This window comes from Mesoplodon mirus (assembly GCF_964341445.2).
Source record: "Mesoplodon mirus genome assembly, chromosome: 7".
Lineage (NCBI taxonomy): Eukaryota > Metazoa > Chordata > Mammalia > Artiodactyla > Ziphiidae > Mesoplodon > Mesoplodon mirus.
This window is the reverse complement of record NC_138983.1, coordinates 70,767,355-70,788,299: the sequence shown is the minus strand read 5'-3', so window position 1 is coordinate 70,788,299 and position 20,945 is coordinate 70,767,355. Positions and strand designations below refer to the sequence as shown.

Here is a 20,945-nt window from a genome sequence, read left to right as displayed (position 1 = left end):
GTTGCTACTTTTCTTTTACTGGTTCAAAGTCTGAACAGGTTTTCAACCTGTTGTAGCCATTTTATGAAAGATAACCAGCTTGTATAATGGCTTAAAAAAGTAACGAGTGGCCCTCGAGCAGCCCACCCAAGTAAGCACCACACATAAGGAGAATCCACAAGATGTGTTACAGTTAAAAGAGTATCTATAAAAAGTTTTACTTTTTTCTGTAATTTTTAATACAAGACATCTAAAGTCTTAGATAAACGGTGAGTTGATACTATCAGGAACAAAATATGGCAGATTCCAAAAACAAGAAAATATCTTTTTTTTTTTTTTTTTTTTTGCATTTAGGCTTTGCAGTCACTATGCAATGATTATCAATTCGCCAAGGACCGTAACAGTCAGATACTGGAGAAAAAGAGATATGAGAAACATCTTTTATTTTTTCTAAAGAGGTGAAAATAAGTAAGATTTCTTATATCTCTCACTCATAAGATTTTTAAACTCTTAAAAATGCAATTTCTTTTCAAAGCACATGCCATCTTAAAAAAAAAATCTTAGCAATGTACATTTGCACTCAAAGAAAAACATGCAGCGCATTGTCCTCTGACAAAATTCTGCATAAAAACCCCACACGACTTTCTGCAAATATGTCCCCTCTTTATCTTTTAGGGACTCCAAACCACAAACATTCAGTGCAATATTTATTGTTTCTTATTTCCGTAGGAAACACAGGACCAATGATGTCTTCTGACTACAACTGTTTCTGGATGGCTGAGCAACAGTCTCCCTCTGCTTTATTTTAAAGTACTCTCTTTAACTTGCTGATGTAAGGTACAACTAGAATTCAGCAAAACTTGAGGATCCAAGTGGAAGATGGAGGAGAAATACTTAAGGTGTACCCTGTGCCATAAACTTAGGGAAAAAAATTTACACAATAACAAAACAAAACCAAAAATCCTCAGATTTTATCAATGCACCCTTTTAAAAAGTTTTTTTTTTTTTTTAGATTCCTGAAAGCAGCTTAATGTGAATCAAAAGCAGTTCCTGAGTAACTGCTGTAAACAGTGTCTTTTTAAAAAAAAAAAAAAAAAAATATATATATATATATATATATATATATATTTGCAACTTAGCTCATTTTGGTTCTGCCTTAATTTACCTCTCTAGCTTTTAGTTTAATCATAGTTCCCTTCTTTTCAGTTCTCAATGTGCAAGTACAATAGCATCAGCTCCGAGTCGGCATGGTACAGATGTTTCTTGTCACTTTCTTGTCACATGCAGGTGTGATCACCTGCATGTCTGACAGGCCAGGTTTCCAGAGTCACTGCAGGTCACAGTTCTCTCAGTCTCACAGAACCTGTGAGAGCCACGGACACTTCACGTTTTCTTCATCAGACGCCGTGACTGCCACGTGTGGAGCTTGTTGTAAGCTGTCTGGAGCATCTCCTCTATGTGACTTACCAACTGAAAAACAGAGCAAGACACTTAGGCAACAATGGTAAAGCCTGGGGAAGTTACTGCTTCTGATTCAGATCTGGCACATACTTCAGTGTTGTTCGCAAGCTCTTTTTTGTTCCTCCAATGAGGCAACACACAAGTCCTCTGTGAAGGTGTTATCAGACACATTTTGTATAGAAAGGTAAGAGGGATGGTGGGGTATAGTAGAGGCTGGAAATTCACCTGCTTTGCCTGCACTGTATGTCTGCCCTGTCATTAACCAGCCATAGGACAACATGAAATCCTGTGTTCTAGGCTTTAGTTTCTTTTGTCCAATGAGAAAGGTGAACTAAACTGGTGATTTCTAGGTTTACACATTAGTCTCTTGACTACGATCAAGGGGGTAGTAGCGTCAACACTGACTTAGAGAAACTTTGACAACTGCCCCACTGCCCCGACGATTCTGAGGCAGCAGGTCTAGGATGAGACCCAGCAATCTTCTGAGTTTCAAAAGCTCCTCCACTTAATTCTGCTGCACAGCCAACCTTGTGAAGCACTTTTCTATGTTCTCTAGGGTCTTTTCCCGGCCTAACACTTCAGGATTTCAATGTAACTCAGCAGATTACAGAAAAATCTAAATGGTCTCAAAGCTTCACACAAGTATGACGTCACGCCTTAGGTCAGGACTACGTATCTTGAGCAGAAAAAAATTTTACCCTCGTCACAGACATAACTAGAAGTCAACAGGACCACACTGATCTAAGCTGATAAAGACTCCTAAGGCAGAGTGTCTTTGGATTATCTGTTTCCTCGGAAGTGGACAGAGTAATTTACATGGTTGGAAGTAAAAGTCTTATAAAAAGTCTGCAAGTCAATTTTGGCAGTATGGGGACAGAGACCAGGAAGTCTTAAATCCTTGTAGCATGCCAGTAACTTAGATTCAATCTGAGGGAGTTAAAAACAAAATAAACTCTTATTTACCACACCTGTTATCACTGTGTGTGTGCATGCGTGTGTGTGCATGCGTGTGTGTGTGTGCACGTGCACAAGGGGGAGTGTTATGTTATTTACTTCTGTCTGGGAACTACACTGCTCCTTAGGCTGCAGTGGCTCCAGAGAACCAGTTAGAAGAGATGAACGCCACAGCCTCCTGTAAGGCTGCACATGGCCTCAGAATTCTTTTGACTATAGTGCTCCAGGCAGGTACAGTCAATTGAGAAGGCACATAAACTGAAACCTATTTTTCACCCTTGCTCTGCTGTGGGAAGACACTTCAAGCTTCTTTTCTGATTATAAATAACATTGTTATATTTTAAGAAAAACCACTTAGAATGTTTAGAGAATAAAAACTTACTAAAAATATTACTGATGAAGATTTTTCAACTTTCAACTGTAAAACTCTGTTTTGATTATCCTACTTACCGAAACACTGAACTCTAAATTTGTACCTACTACTTTTTTCCCTGTCATCTCTGAGAAAACTTGCATTGACACATAGAGAAACAATCTTGTGTGGTTGCTCTAGCCTTGCATTAAAAACAACGCTAAAGGGTTTCCCTGGTGATGCAGTGGTTGAGAATCTGCCTGCTCATGCAGGGGACACGGGTTCGAACCCTGGTCTGGGAGGATCCCACATGCCGCGGAGCAACTAGGCCTGTGAGCCACAACTACTGAGCCTGTGCGTCTGGAGCCTGTGCTCCGCAACAAGAGAGGCCGTGATAGTGAGAGGCCCGCACACCGCGATGAAGAGTGGCCCCCGCTTGCCACAACTAGAGAAAGCCCTCGCACAGAAACGAAGACCCAACACAGCAAAAATAAATAAATTAATTAATAAACTCCTACCCCCAACATCTAAAAAAAAAAAAAAAACTATTAAAAAAACAACTGTATTTATTAAAAAAAAACAACAACAAACAAAACCACGCTAAAAATCCTGGGCATAAGGTGACACTTCTCATTGCCTTACCCACTGCCCTGCCCTGCTGTCAACCAGGGAAGCTGAAGGCAGACCATAATCCAGGAACTGTTCAGCTTACTTTCATAGAATGGCAATTCTACCTTTCTTTGCATTGCTACATTTGTACTTGCTACTCAGGTTTTCAAAATAAATACCTTTAGGAACGTACATATAGGTTGTAAATCTATAAAGAAAAGCATGGAGGTGATTATTCCAAATCCTGGTTAGTCATGGCCTTGAGAGAGTGGGACAGGGACACTCAGGGTACTGGTTCTATTTTTACCATGATTGGTGGGTACACAGATACTTGTTTTACTATTTAAAAGAGCAAATGTATTTTATACACTTCTGAATGTATGACACATTTTACAATTAAAAAACAGTATTCCTGGGACTTCCCTCGTGGTCCAGTGGTAAAGAATCCGCCTTACAATGCAGGGGACACAGGTTTGATCCATGGTCAGGGAACTAAGATCCCACATGCCACCGGGCAACTAAGCCCGTGTGCGGCAACTACAGAGCCCACGCACCACAACTAGAGAGAATCCCGTGCGCCGCAAGGAAGAGCCCGCGGCGCCGCAACAAAAGATCCCGCATGCCTCAAAGAAGATCCCGCGTGCTGCAACTAAGACCTGACGCTGCCAAAAATAAAATAAATAAATGCTCTTAAAAAAAAAGAAAAAAAAGCAGCCTTAAAAAAACCAAAAAAAACCCCCCCAGTATTCCCAGCAACAGAAAAAAAACAACATATATACTCATTTACAGGAAAACAAAGTTAATGTCATCATTTTACCACACAGAGAAAAATATTAGGCCAAAATTAAATTGTTGCCTTACATTTGTGCTTAAATACTGTCTCCGAATTTTTTCTTGGAATGGGCAGAGTTTTGTAACTTGGAATCGTTCCAAATTACTTTTCATTTTCACTACCTAAAAAAAGATGAGAGAAATAATGAATTACAGACTCTCAAAGAACCTACAGGGATCAAGAGAAAAACACACATAAGGTTTCTTTTTCTTTCTTCTTCTTCTTTTTTTTAAGATTAACTGGCTCCACCAGGCAGAGAAGCAATATCAAATATATTTAGATTCTTTTGATTTATAATTCATATCCTTCCTGATGTTTTTTGTGCATGTGTATAAATGCATATGTAGAAAATATACAGTATACACTGTTTTAAAATTCCACTTGGTTTAACGGGAACATCTTTAAGTTATTAAATACTAAGTCGTCATTTAAAATGGATGTATCTTTAACCAATCCCCTTCTGGTAGATATTTAGACCATTTCTACACAGACAGTGGTAGAGAAACATCTCTATGGCTCAATATTTGCATACATTCATTCTTAATTATTTCCTTAGGTTAAATTTCTAAATGTTGAATTTCTGGGTCAAAGCATGTCTTAAAAAGGTAGTACCTGTAGTGGAAGAAAGGACTGTCTTCTTAGCAACTTGGCCATCACTGATCATTCTAAGTTTTTTATCCTTTTACAAATTATAGATGACACAGGCGTTTTTTATGTAGCTTTAAAGATAATTTATTTGAATACTGAGTATGAAAATTTCCTCTTAGGTTTATTGGGCCACTTGCATTCTTTAGTGAATCGCCTGTTAAAAGTGTTTTGCCTATTATTTTAAATGGGGTATTTATCTTTCTCTTAAAGATTGTTTATAAGAGCAATCTATATAGTAAAGCTATTACTACTTTTTTAAAAAATTGAATTATAGTTGATTTACAATGTTGTGTTAGTTTCTGGTGCATAGCAAAGTGATTCAGTTAGCTTTTAAGATGCACGATTGTTAAGTTGTAGAACTGGTCTGGATCTCAAGTTTCTTTGTATACAAAATGGGTGTCAATACCTACTCATCAGGATGCTGTGAGGCTTAAATGAAACAATATATGCGAAGTAGTGTTTGGCACACGGTGAACACTCACTACAATTTTCCAACTTCAAGGTAACACTTCACTAAGTTACGCTACTACAACAGCTGGCTCTGTTTGGAATCGGTTCTGACCTTTTCTTCTAGGAAAGGCGTATTAACGGGAAAGCAGGACCAGAAGTGCCGTAGAAGTTCCCCAACAGCCACATACAGGTGTTTCAATTCAGACTGAATATCATTTGGCACCATCTCTGCAAAAGAAAAAGCGGTCCATAGGATAAAAGCTATTTTCCCATGTGTGTAGTCTCTGAAAGAATGACAACTCAGAGAATAAATCTGAATGCGCACTCTACCAATACTAAACCAGGATGTGCTATTCTGAGACAAGTTACTGATTTTGTGGCCCACAGACCACAGGATTCAAATTTCCTTGGGGTTTTGGAGGAATTTTCAGGTTTTGCTTTAAGAGGTAGGAGAGGAAAAACAACGTGTGACTAGCAATGTCACACACTACTAGTGTGACACAGCAATGTGCCACTGTTTGTAATATTAAAACAACACTGAAACATAAACTCTTGTCTAAATATGCTTCAGGATCTGGATGCATAAGAGCAAAACAAAAATCCCAGAAATGTCCCAAAGAGAAACCAATAAAACTTAGCACTCTTCTCAAATTGCTCTTTTGAGGTTATTCAGGTAAAGGGACAGCAACAGGAGGTCCAGCACATACGGTTTATGGCTTGCTGTGTCCCTCCCTGCATCAGTGCTCCTCCAGGTGACAGCGCTGTGATGGTACTACTGGCAGCACCGCTCGAGAGAACCTGAAAGACATTGAGACACAAAACGTGGCTTCTCGTCTTTGGCCACCTGTTTACTTAACAGTTCAGTTCTACAGCAAAGTGTCCAATAAGTCCTCATTCCTGTATAAATACGTCAGTTATAGCAACCAGAGTGAAGGCTAGAAACACAGTATGTGTAGAAACAGAATACCCACCAATCTTCCAGGAATACCACGCAAGTCCATAGGTACCTCAAGATACACACACTTTTGTCTAGTCAAGCCCCCCGCTTTTGTGTGTGTGTGTGTGTGGTACGCGGGCCTCTCACTGTTGTGGCCTCTCCCGCCGCCGAGCACAGGCTCCGGACGAGCAGGCCCAGCGGCCATGGCTCATGGGCCCAGCCACTCCGCGGCACGGGGGATCCTCCCGGACCGGGGCACGAACCCGCGTCCACCGCATCGGCAGGCGGACTCCCAACCACTGCGCCACCAGGGAAGCACCCCTCCCCCTGCCTTTTTTAAAGTATAGTTGATTTACAATATTGTGCTAGTTTCAGGTGTACAGCAAAGTGATTCAGTTACACATGTATATATCTATATCTATATTCTTTTTTTGATTCTTTTCCATTATAGTTTATCACAAGATACTGAATATAGCTCCCTGTGCAGTAAATTCTTATTGTTTATCTATTTTCTATATGGTAGTGTGCATCTGTTAATCCCATACTCCCAATCTATCCCTGCCCACCACCCCTCCTTCTCCTTTGGTAACCATAAGTTTGTTTTCTATGTCTGTGAGTCTGTTTCTGTTTTGTAAGTAAGTTCACTAGTACTATTTTTTTTTTTTAAAGAATTGGAGTGAGTTATTTATTTATCTATCTGTTTATTTATTTATGGTTGTGTTGGGTCTTCGTTGCTGCATGCGGGCTTTCTCTAGTTGCCATGAGCGGGGGCTACTCTTCATTGTTGTGCACGTGCTTCTCACTGTGGTGGTTTCTCTTGTTGCGGAGCATGGGCTCTAGGTGCATGGGCTTCAGTAGTTGTGGCACGCAGGCTTATCAGTTGTGGCGCATGGGCTTAGTTGCTCCAGGGCACGTGGGATCTTCCTGGACCAGGGCTCGAACATGTGTCCCCTGCATTGGCAGGTGCATTCTTAACCACTGTGCCACCAGGGAAGTCCCTGTACTATTTTTTAGATTCTACATAGAAGTGATATCATGTAATATTTGTCTTTCTCTGTCTTAGCCAAGCCCTTAAGTATCAAGTATCAACTTAACTTAGGAACTCTTAGCACTGAAGGTAAAACTGAGTTTAAGGAAAGAAAAAAAAGACAATAAAACAAATGTTAAATCCTTACTGGCAGCTGACATAAGAAAGTCCAGCAAAGCAGAAATATATCATTTGTCATTTTTCAAGGAAGTGAATACACCTAGCCAAAAGGGGAAAAAACCCCACATTCCCCACTGTATCCATATCAACATTTAGGGACATAACTGATCTATCTCTTCATTGAGTGCCTAACAGGTACCAAGGGATAGCCATGGAGAGGAACAAATCATTTGCTGAATAGCTCAAGCACAGGTTTAGTGTGTCTCAGTGGAGTTTTTACAAGTAGAAACCTATGTGTGTATGGGCTGGATGAAAAAAATATTTAACTTGGTGTAAAGAGCACATTATAGGACAACTATGAGTCAAGGGGACATGAATGTTCACTTTATTCCTACTTCCTTTTGTTAGAAATGTTATAGTGCATTGTAATCAGAAGTTTCAGTGACTGCTGAGCTTGCCGGCTGGTCACTGGCTACACTCAGGTATACACATCTGAGGGCAGATGACCTCTTCATGTGTCTCAGATAATGAAATCACTTTTTTAGGGGTGTGAGGAAGAATCTAAATATTTAAGACTGACCACAGCTTAAAAAAGTTAGGTGGACCTACTTTGGCCCAAGGGCCAGATGTTGGAGAAGTATAGTCTAGAAGGAAAGATGTAGTCAAACAATCCCATATTGTTACGTGAGCATAAGTATGTACAACACGTACTGCCTTGCTCTGTCCACTGAGGGGACAATGAAACCAGTAGCAAATGACATCCCAACAGTAACGAGTACACCTAGTACTCGCATCTTTGTTTCTAAATCTAAACACTTAAAGGAAGATTCTGTGGCTGGGCAGGGAAAGGATAAGATGAATTTGGAACATCTATCTCACTGTGCCATAAAGTAAGGAGGTGCTCAAAAACTGATGAAGATATTGTCATAAAGATACCGGAGCCAGTGTAAATAGCATGGGAAGCATCTGACTACAAAGGGGCAAGGGTACATTTTTTGGGTTGACAAAACTGTTTTTTATCGTGTTGGTGATTACACAACTGTACATGCACACTGAAAATCAAGGAATAGCCTGAAAAGGTGTATTTTACTGTAGGTAAGTTATACCTTAGTTTAAAAAAAGAAAAAACTGATAGCAACAATTTCTAACCCATAGAATAATATAAAAATCCATGCTTATAAATAAATAAATGTAAATAAATAAATACAGGAGACAGGAAGGGAAGCTCAGAAGGTCAACTGATGGGAGGATAGAATTAGAAAATCACCATTTAACCACCAATATGGTAATAACTGTTTTCAGCAATTATCAACAGATTTAAAATGCTAGTGGGTAAAAGTTTGATGGGAAATAAAAAATTTAGTGTCTCCCCACAAGATACTTATTACAAAGGGAAAAATAGTAAGTTTTTGGCGGAGAAACCAGGTAGACAGTACCTTAACCAAGTGATCAAACGTTAATATTGCAAGTTAGGACAAATACATACGTGCTTCCTGATATGATGCATAAGGGACAACATATCACTTACACATCATTCTGGTGGTATTTTTGCCAAAAACGCATAACATGAAATACACTCATGAGAAAACAGAGAAGCTGAAAGTGAGGGCATTCTCCAGAAAACTGGCTTGTACTCTTTCAAACACCAAGGTCATGAAAGACCAAGACTGAAAAACCATTCCATTTTAAAGGAGACTAAGGAGACATGAGAACTGAATGCAATTCATGCACCTGACTTGGGAAGCTGGACCAAAAATAAAGGTTTTCTTTTACTATAGGGACATTAGTGGTACAATTGGTGAAATTTTTGCAAGACCTACAGGTTAGATAATAATACTTTATCAATGTTAACTTATTGTTTCTATAACCATACTGTGTTATGAGAATGTCTTGTTTTAGGAAATATGGACTGAAATATTTAGCTGTAAAGGGATCTACTCTCAAAATGCGTCAGAAAACTTTTGCAACTTTTTGTAAATCTGAGATATTTCAAAATAAAAAGCAAAAAGTAAGTCCCAATATGTGATAAGCACTACAATACAGTATGAATTCAGTGTCTCAGTGTTTATGAAAACAAAGAAAAGAGAAAAAATAACTCATTACTGGGCACATTGAGGACTGCTTTACAGAGGCAATGGAATTTGAGCCGTCTTGAATTATTATTATTAGTTCCCCAGACACAGGCAAAAGGGCATTCTAAGAAGAGAGAAAGCATGAGCAAAAGTACAGGAAGCATGAGGATGACATGATTAAAAAACTCTGGGTAGTTTATAGTGTGTTAGGTTGGAGTATAGGACTCTTGGTTATGTGGGGAAGGGAACGGTGGAGACATGGCTGGAGCTGGGACTGGAGATGTGGGTTACAGCCAGATTACAGAGTTTGGCATGTCAGACAAGGACATCCAGACAATTACTGTGGGAACAAAGCAAAGGGAGGCAGTAAAGGTTTTTAAGCTGCAGAGTGATGTGATCAGAATCATGTTTTTAGCAAGATAACTTGCAGTGGCAATGTAGAAAACCAGTCAGGTTTGCCTAAGTCAAGGTAATGGAGTCAAGAAATACTGAGTTGACAGAACTTGCTGATCCACTGAAGTATGTACAAGGGCAGGGAAAAATAAAGAGTATCTAGACAGTGATGTCCAGAAATTTGGGGAAATCTGGGAGATTTTTCCAATAAAACTGTGTATATGGAAGAAAAATCAGCAATCACAAAACTCATTATCTTACTTTTCATCATCATCTTATCTTCAGGTATGCCAAATACCTCTTTTCTCTACCTCTGACTTTTTCAATTTATTAAGCAGAAATATGTCTTTAAACCCCATTAAAGTATTAGTTGTACAGTTCAATTTGAATGTGCTCATAAACTGAGAAAACGGAATGGGAATTCTGTTTTTCAAACAGTACAAGTCACCTACCTGAGTTAATTTGGGTGTATAAGCTTCCATTTCTTGTCTAATACTTTGAAAAGAATTAATAATGTCCTGACTTGTTGCATACTGTAGTGACTGGATGGGAGTTGGACCATGATAATACCTGAAGATTAGCAAAGAAGAAATTACTAATCATACAGAATAAAGGTGCTCAACATTTGTCTTTCAAATATTTTAGCAGTCTCAAGACAACATTCTCCCCAAAGTAAAGAGTTAAAGATATTTCAATAAAATAATTTAATTCCTGTCAGGGCAATAGGAAGAAAACAGCACAGATAGTCAAAATTTATTTTCTTGGCTTCCATCATTTAGGATCCTTTCCTGAGATGCACAAAGTAAATTTTTAAGGAAATAAGATACTGTATTTTATGGTAACAAACTAATTAAAACTTGAGTTCTATACTTGCAGAATATATTCTGCAATGACTTGTAATATAAAACTATTCTGTCTCAAGTTAATTTAATATTAGTCACCAAACTTACCTATCTGACTTCTTGAGGTTTAGTGCAATTGTTTTTATGGAATTATTTTTTCCCAAGTCTTCATATTCAATGGACTCTTGTAACTTCGCCTATAATTATCAACACAACACTTTTTATTGTAAAATTCTCTTACAAAAATAATGAACACGACTGAAAAAGCAAAACTGTACAGAGGGTAAAATATGAAGTCTTCCCAAAATGTCTCACTTCCTAGACATGACTGCTCTACAAATAGCTGAACCCATTTTTTCACCATCCACTTACACAGAGCACCTGTCTTCCTACACTCTGACCAAACTAAGCATTACTGAACCTTTAATATTTGAAAATCTGGTAGATGAACATCCCCCAAATAAATAAAAATTAATGTTTTTACGTGTTGCAAGTACTTTTCTTCCAATTTGGTGTTTTTCAATTTTAATTATTCCCTTTATGCTTATTCTTTCTGTGGGTTAATTTTTTGCTTAAATCTTTGATCCACTTAGAATTTATTTTGAAATAAGTAGTAAGGTAGGGAATCTGAGGGTTTTAAAAAATATTAAATTATTAATCAGTCCCCCAACACCATTTGTAGAATGTCTTTCCCCACTGATTCTGAAATGTCATGTTTACCATATATGCGTTTAATCCCTCCATGTAAATATTTGGGTTTACTTCTGGATTCTTTATTTTGGTTTTACTAATGTGTTTTCTCCTGGACTAGTAACAAAATGCTATGTTTCTATAGCCTTATAATAAAAACACATTAATTATAAGACACGATGACAATCTATGTAAACATTTGGGAAAACAATTTTACAATATTTCATCCCTACAGAGCTATGGAATTCATCTGGTTAGCTCTCATTTGTAGCTTCCCAAACTAGGATCAAAACGTTTAAGATATTAAATATACCTCAAAAAAGATCAATCTGAAAACAGTATTTTAAATTGCCCCTATTTTAAGAGTCTGAATAGTCCTCTTGTAGTATAGGAACAAATCTGACCTCAGCATGCTATTCAGAGTAACACATCAATCAGTCCCACCTTACCTAGACTCAGCCTAAGCTTTTATTACTTTCTCAGCTCTATACCCTTGAGCCAACTTCAAAGCATACTGATGTCATTACCTTTCCCATATGTCAAGCTCATTTCTACCTCTGCTGTTGCCTTACCCAAGTCATGTCCCAACCTAACCTCTTATATAAATGCAAATCCTAAGCCTCTGCCAAGGCCTAGTTATTCACCTAACTTTCATACTTAACTGAAAGCTCCATGAACATAAAGACTCTGTCTATTAATACTTCTGGATCTCTCATTCTATAAATCGCTTGCAGAACACACAGCAGACAACTATTGACTTGAAAAAATATCTAGAGTCAGTTTATCATTGAATATTGTGAAAATTCACACAATGATTTTTGACAATTCTTTCACTACCAAGAATCACAGGTACTTAGTGCAATATTGCAAAGAAAAGCCTCACTTCCTAGATTTCTTCTTTAGCATCTCTAACTTACATTTTAGATTCACTTTGCTTAGTTCAGAAAAGAAATATCTTACTGACTTTGTTAATTTTAAAGGTGTATATCCCTGTAGAAACATATTAAGTGACTGAAATATATAAAAGACTCGCCCATAATTCCCTTTTAAAAATCATAAACTTAATTATATCATATTAGTCTGTTCTGCGAACTTTATCTACTTGCTCACTCTTTGGTTCCTATTGTAAATCACACAATTACTATACTTTAAATTGTTTTATAATTATTCTTTTGATTTTGTTTTACCTGTAGACACTAAATTCTTTGAGGAAAAGAACCCAATCTTATTCTTTATTGTTTCCCACCACCTAATATGGCATGTAAGGCAACTCAAAAATGGTTTCTTGAATTTAATTTTAATGAACTGAACTATCGTATGGTATATGTGAACTCTTTTTAATTCAACATATCATTAATCCTTTTAAAAAGCCATTAATTGCTGCATGCATCAATCTCCATTGTATGGATGTATCACGGATATTAGGATGGTTGCTATTTTCTCAATTATAATACTGCCATGAGTATTTGTATCTGAATCTTTGCACACATTTTTATTTTTTATAAAAAATAAATGTCCAAAGTGGAATACTATCCAGAAGTGGAATTAAGGGTATAAACCTTTAAAAATTTAATACATATTGCCTGATTGCTCTCTAAGGAAGCTTTATCATAAGTTATTTTTATAACGAGGGAGGGAGGAACTTAAACTGAGGGATACTGAAGCTTGGCAAAGTTGCAGGGAGAGAAGAAACATACAAGTAGGTAACTGTTCATATTCCCCCACAACCTCTTTTCAGTATTTAATGAAAGACATTTCCAGTTCTGAAATGCCAGGTTTAACATGAGAGCCAATCTTATCTTTTAAAATCACATACACTACCTTTAGTTTTTTCTTTCTGTCATATTGTCTTTGTTGAATACTCTTTCCCAGAAAATAAAACTGTATGTTAATATGTGTATGTGTCTACAGGTGAAGGAAAAAAATAAAACAAAATAATAAAAAGTTAACAGACTTGAGTCCATGGAAAGCAGGCTGGCAAGCCAAAACTGAGGAAGTACTCTTTAAAATGTTCTACAATTTAAGCCAAATGCTTAACAACTTGGTCAGAAGGAACTGAGTCATCTGAACTGATCAAGGGTCAACATAAGGTACTCGCAGTTACATAAGGTATCTGGAGAAATGTGAGTTGTAAATGTCCCAGACTTTTTACCCATACCCTTTTTACTGCTGGCTGAAAGCTATCTACATCTCCAGAATTTCCATCAATGCTGCTGGGCTCGCCATTTTGCTCATTTTGTGCTTCTCTGAAAACAAAGGAAAAAAAATTAATGTTGAAAACCACAGGCAGAACAACAACAAAACTCCATCTGGCTTTCATGAAAAACCCAGTTACTGCATCTTAGCATATGTACTTAACTGTTTCCTGAGACCTGCTGCCAGGACCATGGCACTGTGATGGTTAAATCTCTTGATGATGGCAGCATTACTATTCTCTCTTATGGATTTAGAATTAGAAGTAGACGGCACAGAGGAAATGCCATAGCCCTGTGAGAAACAATTTAGTAGATTAAAAATTAAAATAAACTTCTGGTTTTCTTATCTATTATGAGAGACATGCTGAGCCATAAAAACTTTCTGGATGACAGGACTTTATTAATTCTGAGCATTATCAAATACTTACAGGTAAACATATAAAAATAAGTGACATTATACACACAAAAAATGAAGAAATACTACTAACTGCTTTTAGTATCACAAAAATACCTTAACTGTTAAGTGCTGCATTTTCTTCCTAAAGAGCAATTTTGGATCTAGATTAAAATACTAGTTAGAGGGACGCTGGGCTGTTAAGCCAGGATACTTAGTTAAAACTCATAGGGGCTATGAAAGAAGAAGTGGTCACTCCCACCGGAGTGGGGTGCACAGAAGGTAGGGTAGGTTCAAAAAAGCTTCATGGAGCACCATAAGATGAATAGGTGCTTGCAAGGCAAAAACGGAGACATTTCAGGAAGAGGATTATCAAATAATTACTGAGTGCCTAATACCTCCTATGTGATGGGGACAGGCCAGTAATACGAACAGTCAGCCTCATGGAACTTACAGTCTACTGATAGAAGACTGACAACTGACAAGTAAAACAAGGTAAAAATAAGACCACTTTTGAAAGTGACAGATGCTATGAAGAAAATAAAGAAAAGAAATGGAGAAAATAAAGACATAGTGTAGTGACTGGAATGGGAGGAGATACTTTAGATAGGGAGGTTAGGGAACTAGGTCTCACTGAAGAAGTAACATTAGAACAGATGTCCAAAAGATGGGTAGAAGCTAGTTAGGTAGAAGAGCAGGAAGAAGGAACAGCAAGTGCAAAGGCCCTGAGGTAGAAAAGGCTTGATATGGACCTTAAAGAAGGCAATTATGTTTGGAGCACGAATCGAGTGGAAACAACCCCAACTGAGGGAGAAGTAGGCAGAGGCCAAATCAAGAAGAGCACAGTAGGAGTTTTGATTTTATTCTAAGTTCAATGAGAAACCACTGAAGAGTTTTACATAAGGGGGGCATTATGATCTGATTTGTAACTCTTACTGCTAGGGAAGAATAAACTATAGGGAACAAAAGTTGAAATACGAAGATCAATTAGGAGGTTAATGCAAGCAATGAAGCAACGGTACCCTAAAAGCAAGAAGGTGTAAGTGTCTACGGAGACAGAGGAGATGTAGACAGATCAGAGATGTGTTGTTCATCAATTGAATGTTGGAGATGAAGAAAGGGGAGGAATCAAGGAGACTCCTAGGTTTTGACTTGAGTAACTGAGTCCATGGTAATGTTTTTTTTTTTTTTTTTTTTTTTTTTTAAACTGACATACGGATGACCCAGGAAGGAATAGGTTTTTGAGAATCGGAATCAAAGGTTCTATTTTGGACATGTTATGTTGAAGGGTGTCTGTGAACTACCACAGTGAAGATATCAAGTAGGGAGCTGGATATATGATTTTGGAGTTCTGGGGTTAGACAGACCAGGACTAACTGGGAGTCATCATTACATAATTAGAATTTGAAGCAATGGAATGGAAAGAATGTATTTACAAGGAGGCTCAAGTCTGTATCCTGGGACAGAACTACCAGAGGATGATAGGGGAAAAAGAGGCATTAAGGAACAATTGAATCAACCAACATTTTAATTAAAAGGACTGGTTATATAAATTTTTATATATCCCTACAAGGGAACACTAGTTGTAAGTCTGTACCCTTAAACAACATCTCTCCAATTTTGCTACCCTTCCCCAAGGTCAGAACTATTAACCTCATTTTACAAGAAAACTTAGAAAAATGTTTCTAAACCACAGTTTAAGCCAGGTAAGTCTATGTACTTAACAACTGTGTGGTATATTTAGCTCAGACTGATAGTGATAACAGGAAAAGTGAAGAAAGGTATGCATAACACACCACCAATTTTATTAAAAAAAAATTAAATTCCCCCTCCATCATATTAAGCTGTATCTTTTTTAAAAAAATATTTTTATTTTATTTTTGGCCACGCTGCGCAGCACGTGGAATCTTAGTTCCCCGACCAGGGATAGAACCCACGGCCCCTGCATTGGAAGCGTGGAGTCTTAACCACTGGACCGCCAGGAAGTCCCTTAAGCTGTATCTTAAGCTTCATTTTCTCCAGGTGATTAAAGAGGGCTACGTTTGTAATGTGTTGAGATTGACCAAGGAAGTGAGTGAATGGTGAGAATTTTCAAGAAAACAACTGAATTTCATTAGGGAAATGACTCACTGGGACACCAAGGATTACTTTCTGTTAATTTAATAATTTAGACTATAGGACACAATTTTAACATTGGTTTTCTCACGTGGTGCACGCATACACTAAGAGGAAAAAGGGGGGGGTACAAAAAAGAAAGGAATGAGCATGTTTATATGGCCAACACAATAGTAGCCAAAGGAAGGGCAAGCAAATTGAAAGGTAACAGTGTCAAGAGAATACCTGAGGAAAGCAGGTTCCTTCCTAGCCTAGAAGATAGAGGCAGGGATAGAATTAGCCTTGATCAGAAGGGATCACCTATTTCTCAGTGATTGGATAAACTTCTCAGTCTGGAGTCAGGATGCTGAGGTAGGTAGCTCATACTTGATGGTCTAGCTGTTGAAACATATTGGGGCTAATATAGGGTAAGGGTCATGACCGTGCTCAAGATCTGGCAAATAGTGGGCAACCAACAATGTTTGTTAACTTTTCCCTGTATACTAATATTTAGTCACATTTATTTAGATTAATGTTAGATACAGCATAAAAAACATCGTGTTAAACCTTCATTAATACCTAGGCAACTGTTGATGGGGGAGCTAGAAAATTCTTTAAAAAAATGTTTTACCAACTCATATGGAAATTTCAGTTCTCCAAGGCAATCTTAATAATAAACAGTGCTCTTGAAAAGCACTTTTGATAAACCACTCCAAATAACAGTATTTTGTTTACCTTCTAACAAGTAGAATATCTATACTCAAGGCAATTTTAAAATTATACAAATGTTGAAGACTAGGAAAAGACTATTTTCTCTCGTAAATCCTTTTACTACTACTTACCTCATCTAATGGTTTATCTTCCAAAGCTGTCAAATCAAGTAGTGGGTTTTTCACTCCCAATGAAACCATTGTTTTTAACCCTAGAAAATCAATGAAACAAAAAGTTGATTAAGTTTTCCTTTCTCAGAAATAAAAAAATTCACTAACAGCATTAATGACGAGAGCAGCAAATTAAATGCTAGAGTGTGCTTTCTGCCCATGGACGCCGCCGAGTAAGCATCGTTGATGTCTCCCCCGCCTCCACTGCCGTCATGTCTAAGTCAGAGTCACCCAAAGAGCCCGAACAGCTGTGGAAGCTCTTCATCGGAGGTTTGAGCTTTCAAATAACCGATGCGAGTCTGAGGAGCCATTGTGAGCAGCGGGGAGCGCTCACAGACCGTGTGGTAACGAGGGATCCAAACACCAGGTGCTTCAGAGGCTTCAGTTTGTCACATATGCCACTGTGGAGGTGGATGCGGCCATGAATGCAAGGCCACACAAGGTGGATGGAAGAGTGGTGGAACCAAAGAGGGCCGTCTCAAGAGAAGATTCTCAAAGACCTGGTACCCACTCAACTGTGAAAAAGATTTTTGTTGGTGGCGTTAAAGACACCGAAGAACATCACCTAAGAGATTATTTTGAACAGTATGGGAAAATTGAAGTGATTGAAATCATGACTGACCGAGGCAGTGGCAAAAATAGAGGCTTTGCTTTCGTAACCTTTGACGACCATGACTCTGTAGACAAGACTGTCATTCAGAAATACCACACAGTGAACGGCCACACTGTGAAGTAAGGAAAGTGCTATCTAAGCAAGAGATAGCTGGTGCCTCATCCAGCCAAAGAGGTCAAGTGGTTCTGGAAATTTTGGTGGTGGTTGTGGAGAGGGTTTTGGTGGGAATGGCAACTTTGGTCGTGGAGGAAACTTCAGTGGTCGAGGTGGCTTTGGTGGCAGCTGTGGTGGTGGGGGATATGGTGGCAGTGGGGATGGATATAATGGATTTGGTAATGATGGAAGCAGTTTTGGAGGCGGTGGAAGCTACAATGATTTTGGCAGTTGCAACAATCAATCTTCAAATTTTGGACCCATGAAAGGAGGAAACTTTGGAGGCAGAAGTTCTGGCCCCTATGGTGGTGGAGGCCAATACTTTGCCAAACCCCGAAACCAAGGTGGTTCCAGCAGCAGCAGTAGCCATGGCAGTGGCAGAAGGTTTTGATTACTGCCAGGAAACAAAGCTCAGCAGGAGAGGAAAGCCAGAGAAGTGACAGGGAAGCTACAGGTTACAACAGATTTGTGAACTCTGCCAAGCACAGTGGTGGCAGGGCCTAGCTGCTACAAAGAAGACATGTTTTAGACAGTACTCATGTGTATAGGCAAAAAACCTCGAGGACTGTATTTGTGACTAATTGTATAACAGGTTATTTTAGTTTCTGTTCTGTGGAAAGTATAAAGCATTCCAACAAAGGGTTTTAATGTAGATTTTTTTTTTTTGCACCCATGCTGTTGATTGCTAAATGTAATAGTCCGATCATGATGCTGAATAAATGTCTTTAAAAAATAAATAAATAAATAAATGCTAGTGTGTGTCAAGGATAAACAGTTACCTTTTTCATCTATTTTGGCACATTCTGCAAAGAGGTCCTTTGACCCAGTATTCAGCCGGTCCCTGTGAAAATAATGGGACTGAAAGAAACGTGTCCAGAACTCCTTTTCTGTCATGTTGTGGGGAACATTTTCTGCGTATTTCATTTTTACTGTGAAAAAAACCCATAATAGTTACATAGTGAATTTCCAATTCTTAAAACCCCTCAAATTAGTTTCAAAATAGACTAATAGCAAAACTAGATTATGAAAGTATTCAACTTTACAAACTGTATATAATAATTGTCAACATAACTTGGGAGATTAGGTGAGGCACTACCTTTATGAATCTTAACAAATTACAAACAAAACCTTATTTTGAATATTTATTTATTTGGCTGTGCCGGGTCTTAGTTGAGGCACACAGGATCGTCGTTGCAGCATGCAGGCTCTAGTTCCCTGACCAGGGATCGAACCCGGGCCCCCTGCATTGGGCGTGCGGAGTCTTAACCACTGGACCACGAGGGAAGTCCCACAGAACCTTATTTTGTACCAAGAAAATTAACAAGTTTCAAAGTTTTAGTGGAAACACCAAGCTTCTTGGAGTGGGACTTGAGTCTGCTTATTTGATCACTTATAATATGGACACTTTTAATCCAAGGCACCGTATTAGGTGCTGGAGAAATAATAAATAAAGATCTCCATAACCCACTGGGCTATCAGTTCGGCACTCCAGATGCTTACATTGTTCAATAAGCAAAGAGATTAAGAGGTTTACGTCTCTTAAGCTAGAGAGCCTAAGTTTAAAATTCTAGGTCCGCCACTTACTGTCTGTGTGATGCTGGACAAATTAATCTTTCTTTATCTTGGCTTCCTCATCTGTAATATGGGGGTAATGATAGGTACCTACTTCATAGGTACTATCTGTGATGATTAAACGAGTTAATACACATAAAGGCCTTAGAATGGTGTCTGGCACATAGTAAACGCTACATAATTATGTTATCAGAAAGATAAGAAAATAATTACATTATAATGTGGTAAGACACACAGCCCTATGGAAGGAATGGGGAGGGGGCTTATATCTGCCTAAGATAGTCAGGATTTTACAGAAGTGGCAATGAAGTGATGCTTGAGCTGAGTCCTGTGGGAGAGGGATGTTTCCTAAGGACTAAAGGGGCAGGAGTGAGGAAGTAGAGAGAGAGAATAGTGTATGGCTTGAGAGCTTTGTTTAGTTAGAATGACTGAAGCAGCTGCTCTCAACCTTGGCTGCACATCGTAAATCACTAGAGCTAGAATCAAAACATTTATACTCTTAGGATGATTTCTGCAAGGGAGGCAGCATGAAGGATGATTTGAGTTAGTGCTGTAGAGACTCATTTATTGATGCCTCTGGAGCATGTCATCTTACTCATGTATGTTAAAGGGTATATAAAGTTTAGGAACTTCCCTGGTGGTCCAGTGGTAAAGAATCCACCTTGCAATGCAGGGGACGCAGGTTCGATCCCTGGCCGGGGAACTAAAATCCCACATGCTGCAGGGAAACTAAGCCCGCATGCTGCAACTACGGAGCCCGCACACCTCAACTAGAGAGCCGGTGTGCTGCAAACTACAGGGCCCACACACTCTGGAGCCCATGTGCTCTGGAGCCCACGCACCACAACTAGAGAGAGAAAAGTCAGCAGGCCACAACTAGAGAGAAGCCTGCACGCTGCAACGAAGAGCCCATGTGCCGCAATTAAGACCCAATGCAGCCAAAAATAAAATAAATAAAATAAATTTTAAAAATATATACATAAAAAATATTAAGTATTAAAGAAAAAAAAAGTTTAAGAACCACTGGTGGAAAGAATGGTAAAGTCATCATACCAATGGATTGATGACAGCACATTATATGCTAAGCCATTAGTATCTACCACATGTCAGGCACTGGATAACGTACTTTACATATTTTATAGCACTTCATCACAGGAATAAAGGTAAAGCCTTTTGCTTTTCAATGATACATTACTGAATTCATCCAAACAAATATTTTAACTATATGAAAGAACTGATTCTTCTTACCTGCTGGATAGGTCCTAAATATGGACTCAATGATATCAGTTGTTAAATTGTATCTCAGACCATTACATCCATCTGTTTGGGGCCGGACATCAGCCTAAAATAAAGACCACATATATATCTGTATTTGTTAGAATATTGGGGGAAGATGTCTAAGAACCCAATGGACACTGGACAAAGGTGGTAAAACAGACTCTCTGAATGAAATACAGAGACAGAGGTAAGTCCCTCACCTATACTTTTGGCATAGAGACAGGGCTCACAGAAGCCTGACCTGGTTTCACGTAATTTTAGTGAACTGTAAAATCTGCTTTTTGAAAATACAACATGGTCAAATAGGCACATTTAAGTGTGGCCAAAGGCAGATATCTAGTGGAGCTTTAACATAAAACTTATACAGTTACCAAATATTTAACTATTTGGTTACTAAGT

The 20,945-nt window shown here is 38.4% G+C and overlaps 1 protein-coding gene and 1 pseudogene across 2 annotated transcripts in view; one reads left to right on the top strand and one right to left on the bottom strand.

The window, feature by feature from the left end:
* Positions 1-405: 405 nt before the first annotated feature.
* GTF2H1 (general transcription factor IIH subunit 1) overlaps positions 406-20,945 on the bottom strand; it is a 33,976-nt gene continuing 13,436 nt past the window's right edge. Inside the window, exons 5-15 of the mRNA XM_082628924.1 lie at positions 20,517-20,610; positions 18,476-18,625; positions 16,892-16,971; positions 13,726-13,853; positions 13,525-13,612; positions 10,785-10,873; positions 10,287-10,404; positions 5,993-6,083; positions 5,398-5,513; positions 4,217-4,309; positions 406-1,449 (exon numbers count right to left, since the gene is read on the bottom strand). Coding sequence (XP_082485050.1) covers positions 1,363-1,449; positions 4,217-4,309; positions 5,398-5,513; positions 5,993-6,083; positions 10,287-10,404; positions 10,785-10,873; positions 13,525-13,612; positions 13,726-13,853; positions 16,892-16,971; positions 18,476-18,625; positions 20,517-20,610 — 1,134 coding nt within the window. The 3' untranslated portion in view covers positions 406-1,362. The remainder of the gene's footprint in view (positions 1,450-4,216; positions 4,310-5,397; positions 5,514-5,992; positions 6,084-10,286; positions 10,405-10,784; positions 10,874-13,524; positions 13,613-13,725; positions 13,854-16,891; positions 16,972-18,475; positions 18,626-20,516; positions 20,611-20,945) is intronic.
* On the top strand, positions 17,090-18,439 carry LOC309807845 (heterogeneous nuclear ribonucleoprotein A1-like; annotated as a pseudogene). Its single transcript has one exon. The product of its transcript is annotated as a heterogeneous nuclear ribonucleoprotein A1-like (transcript).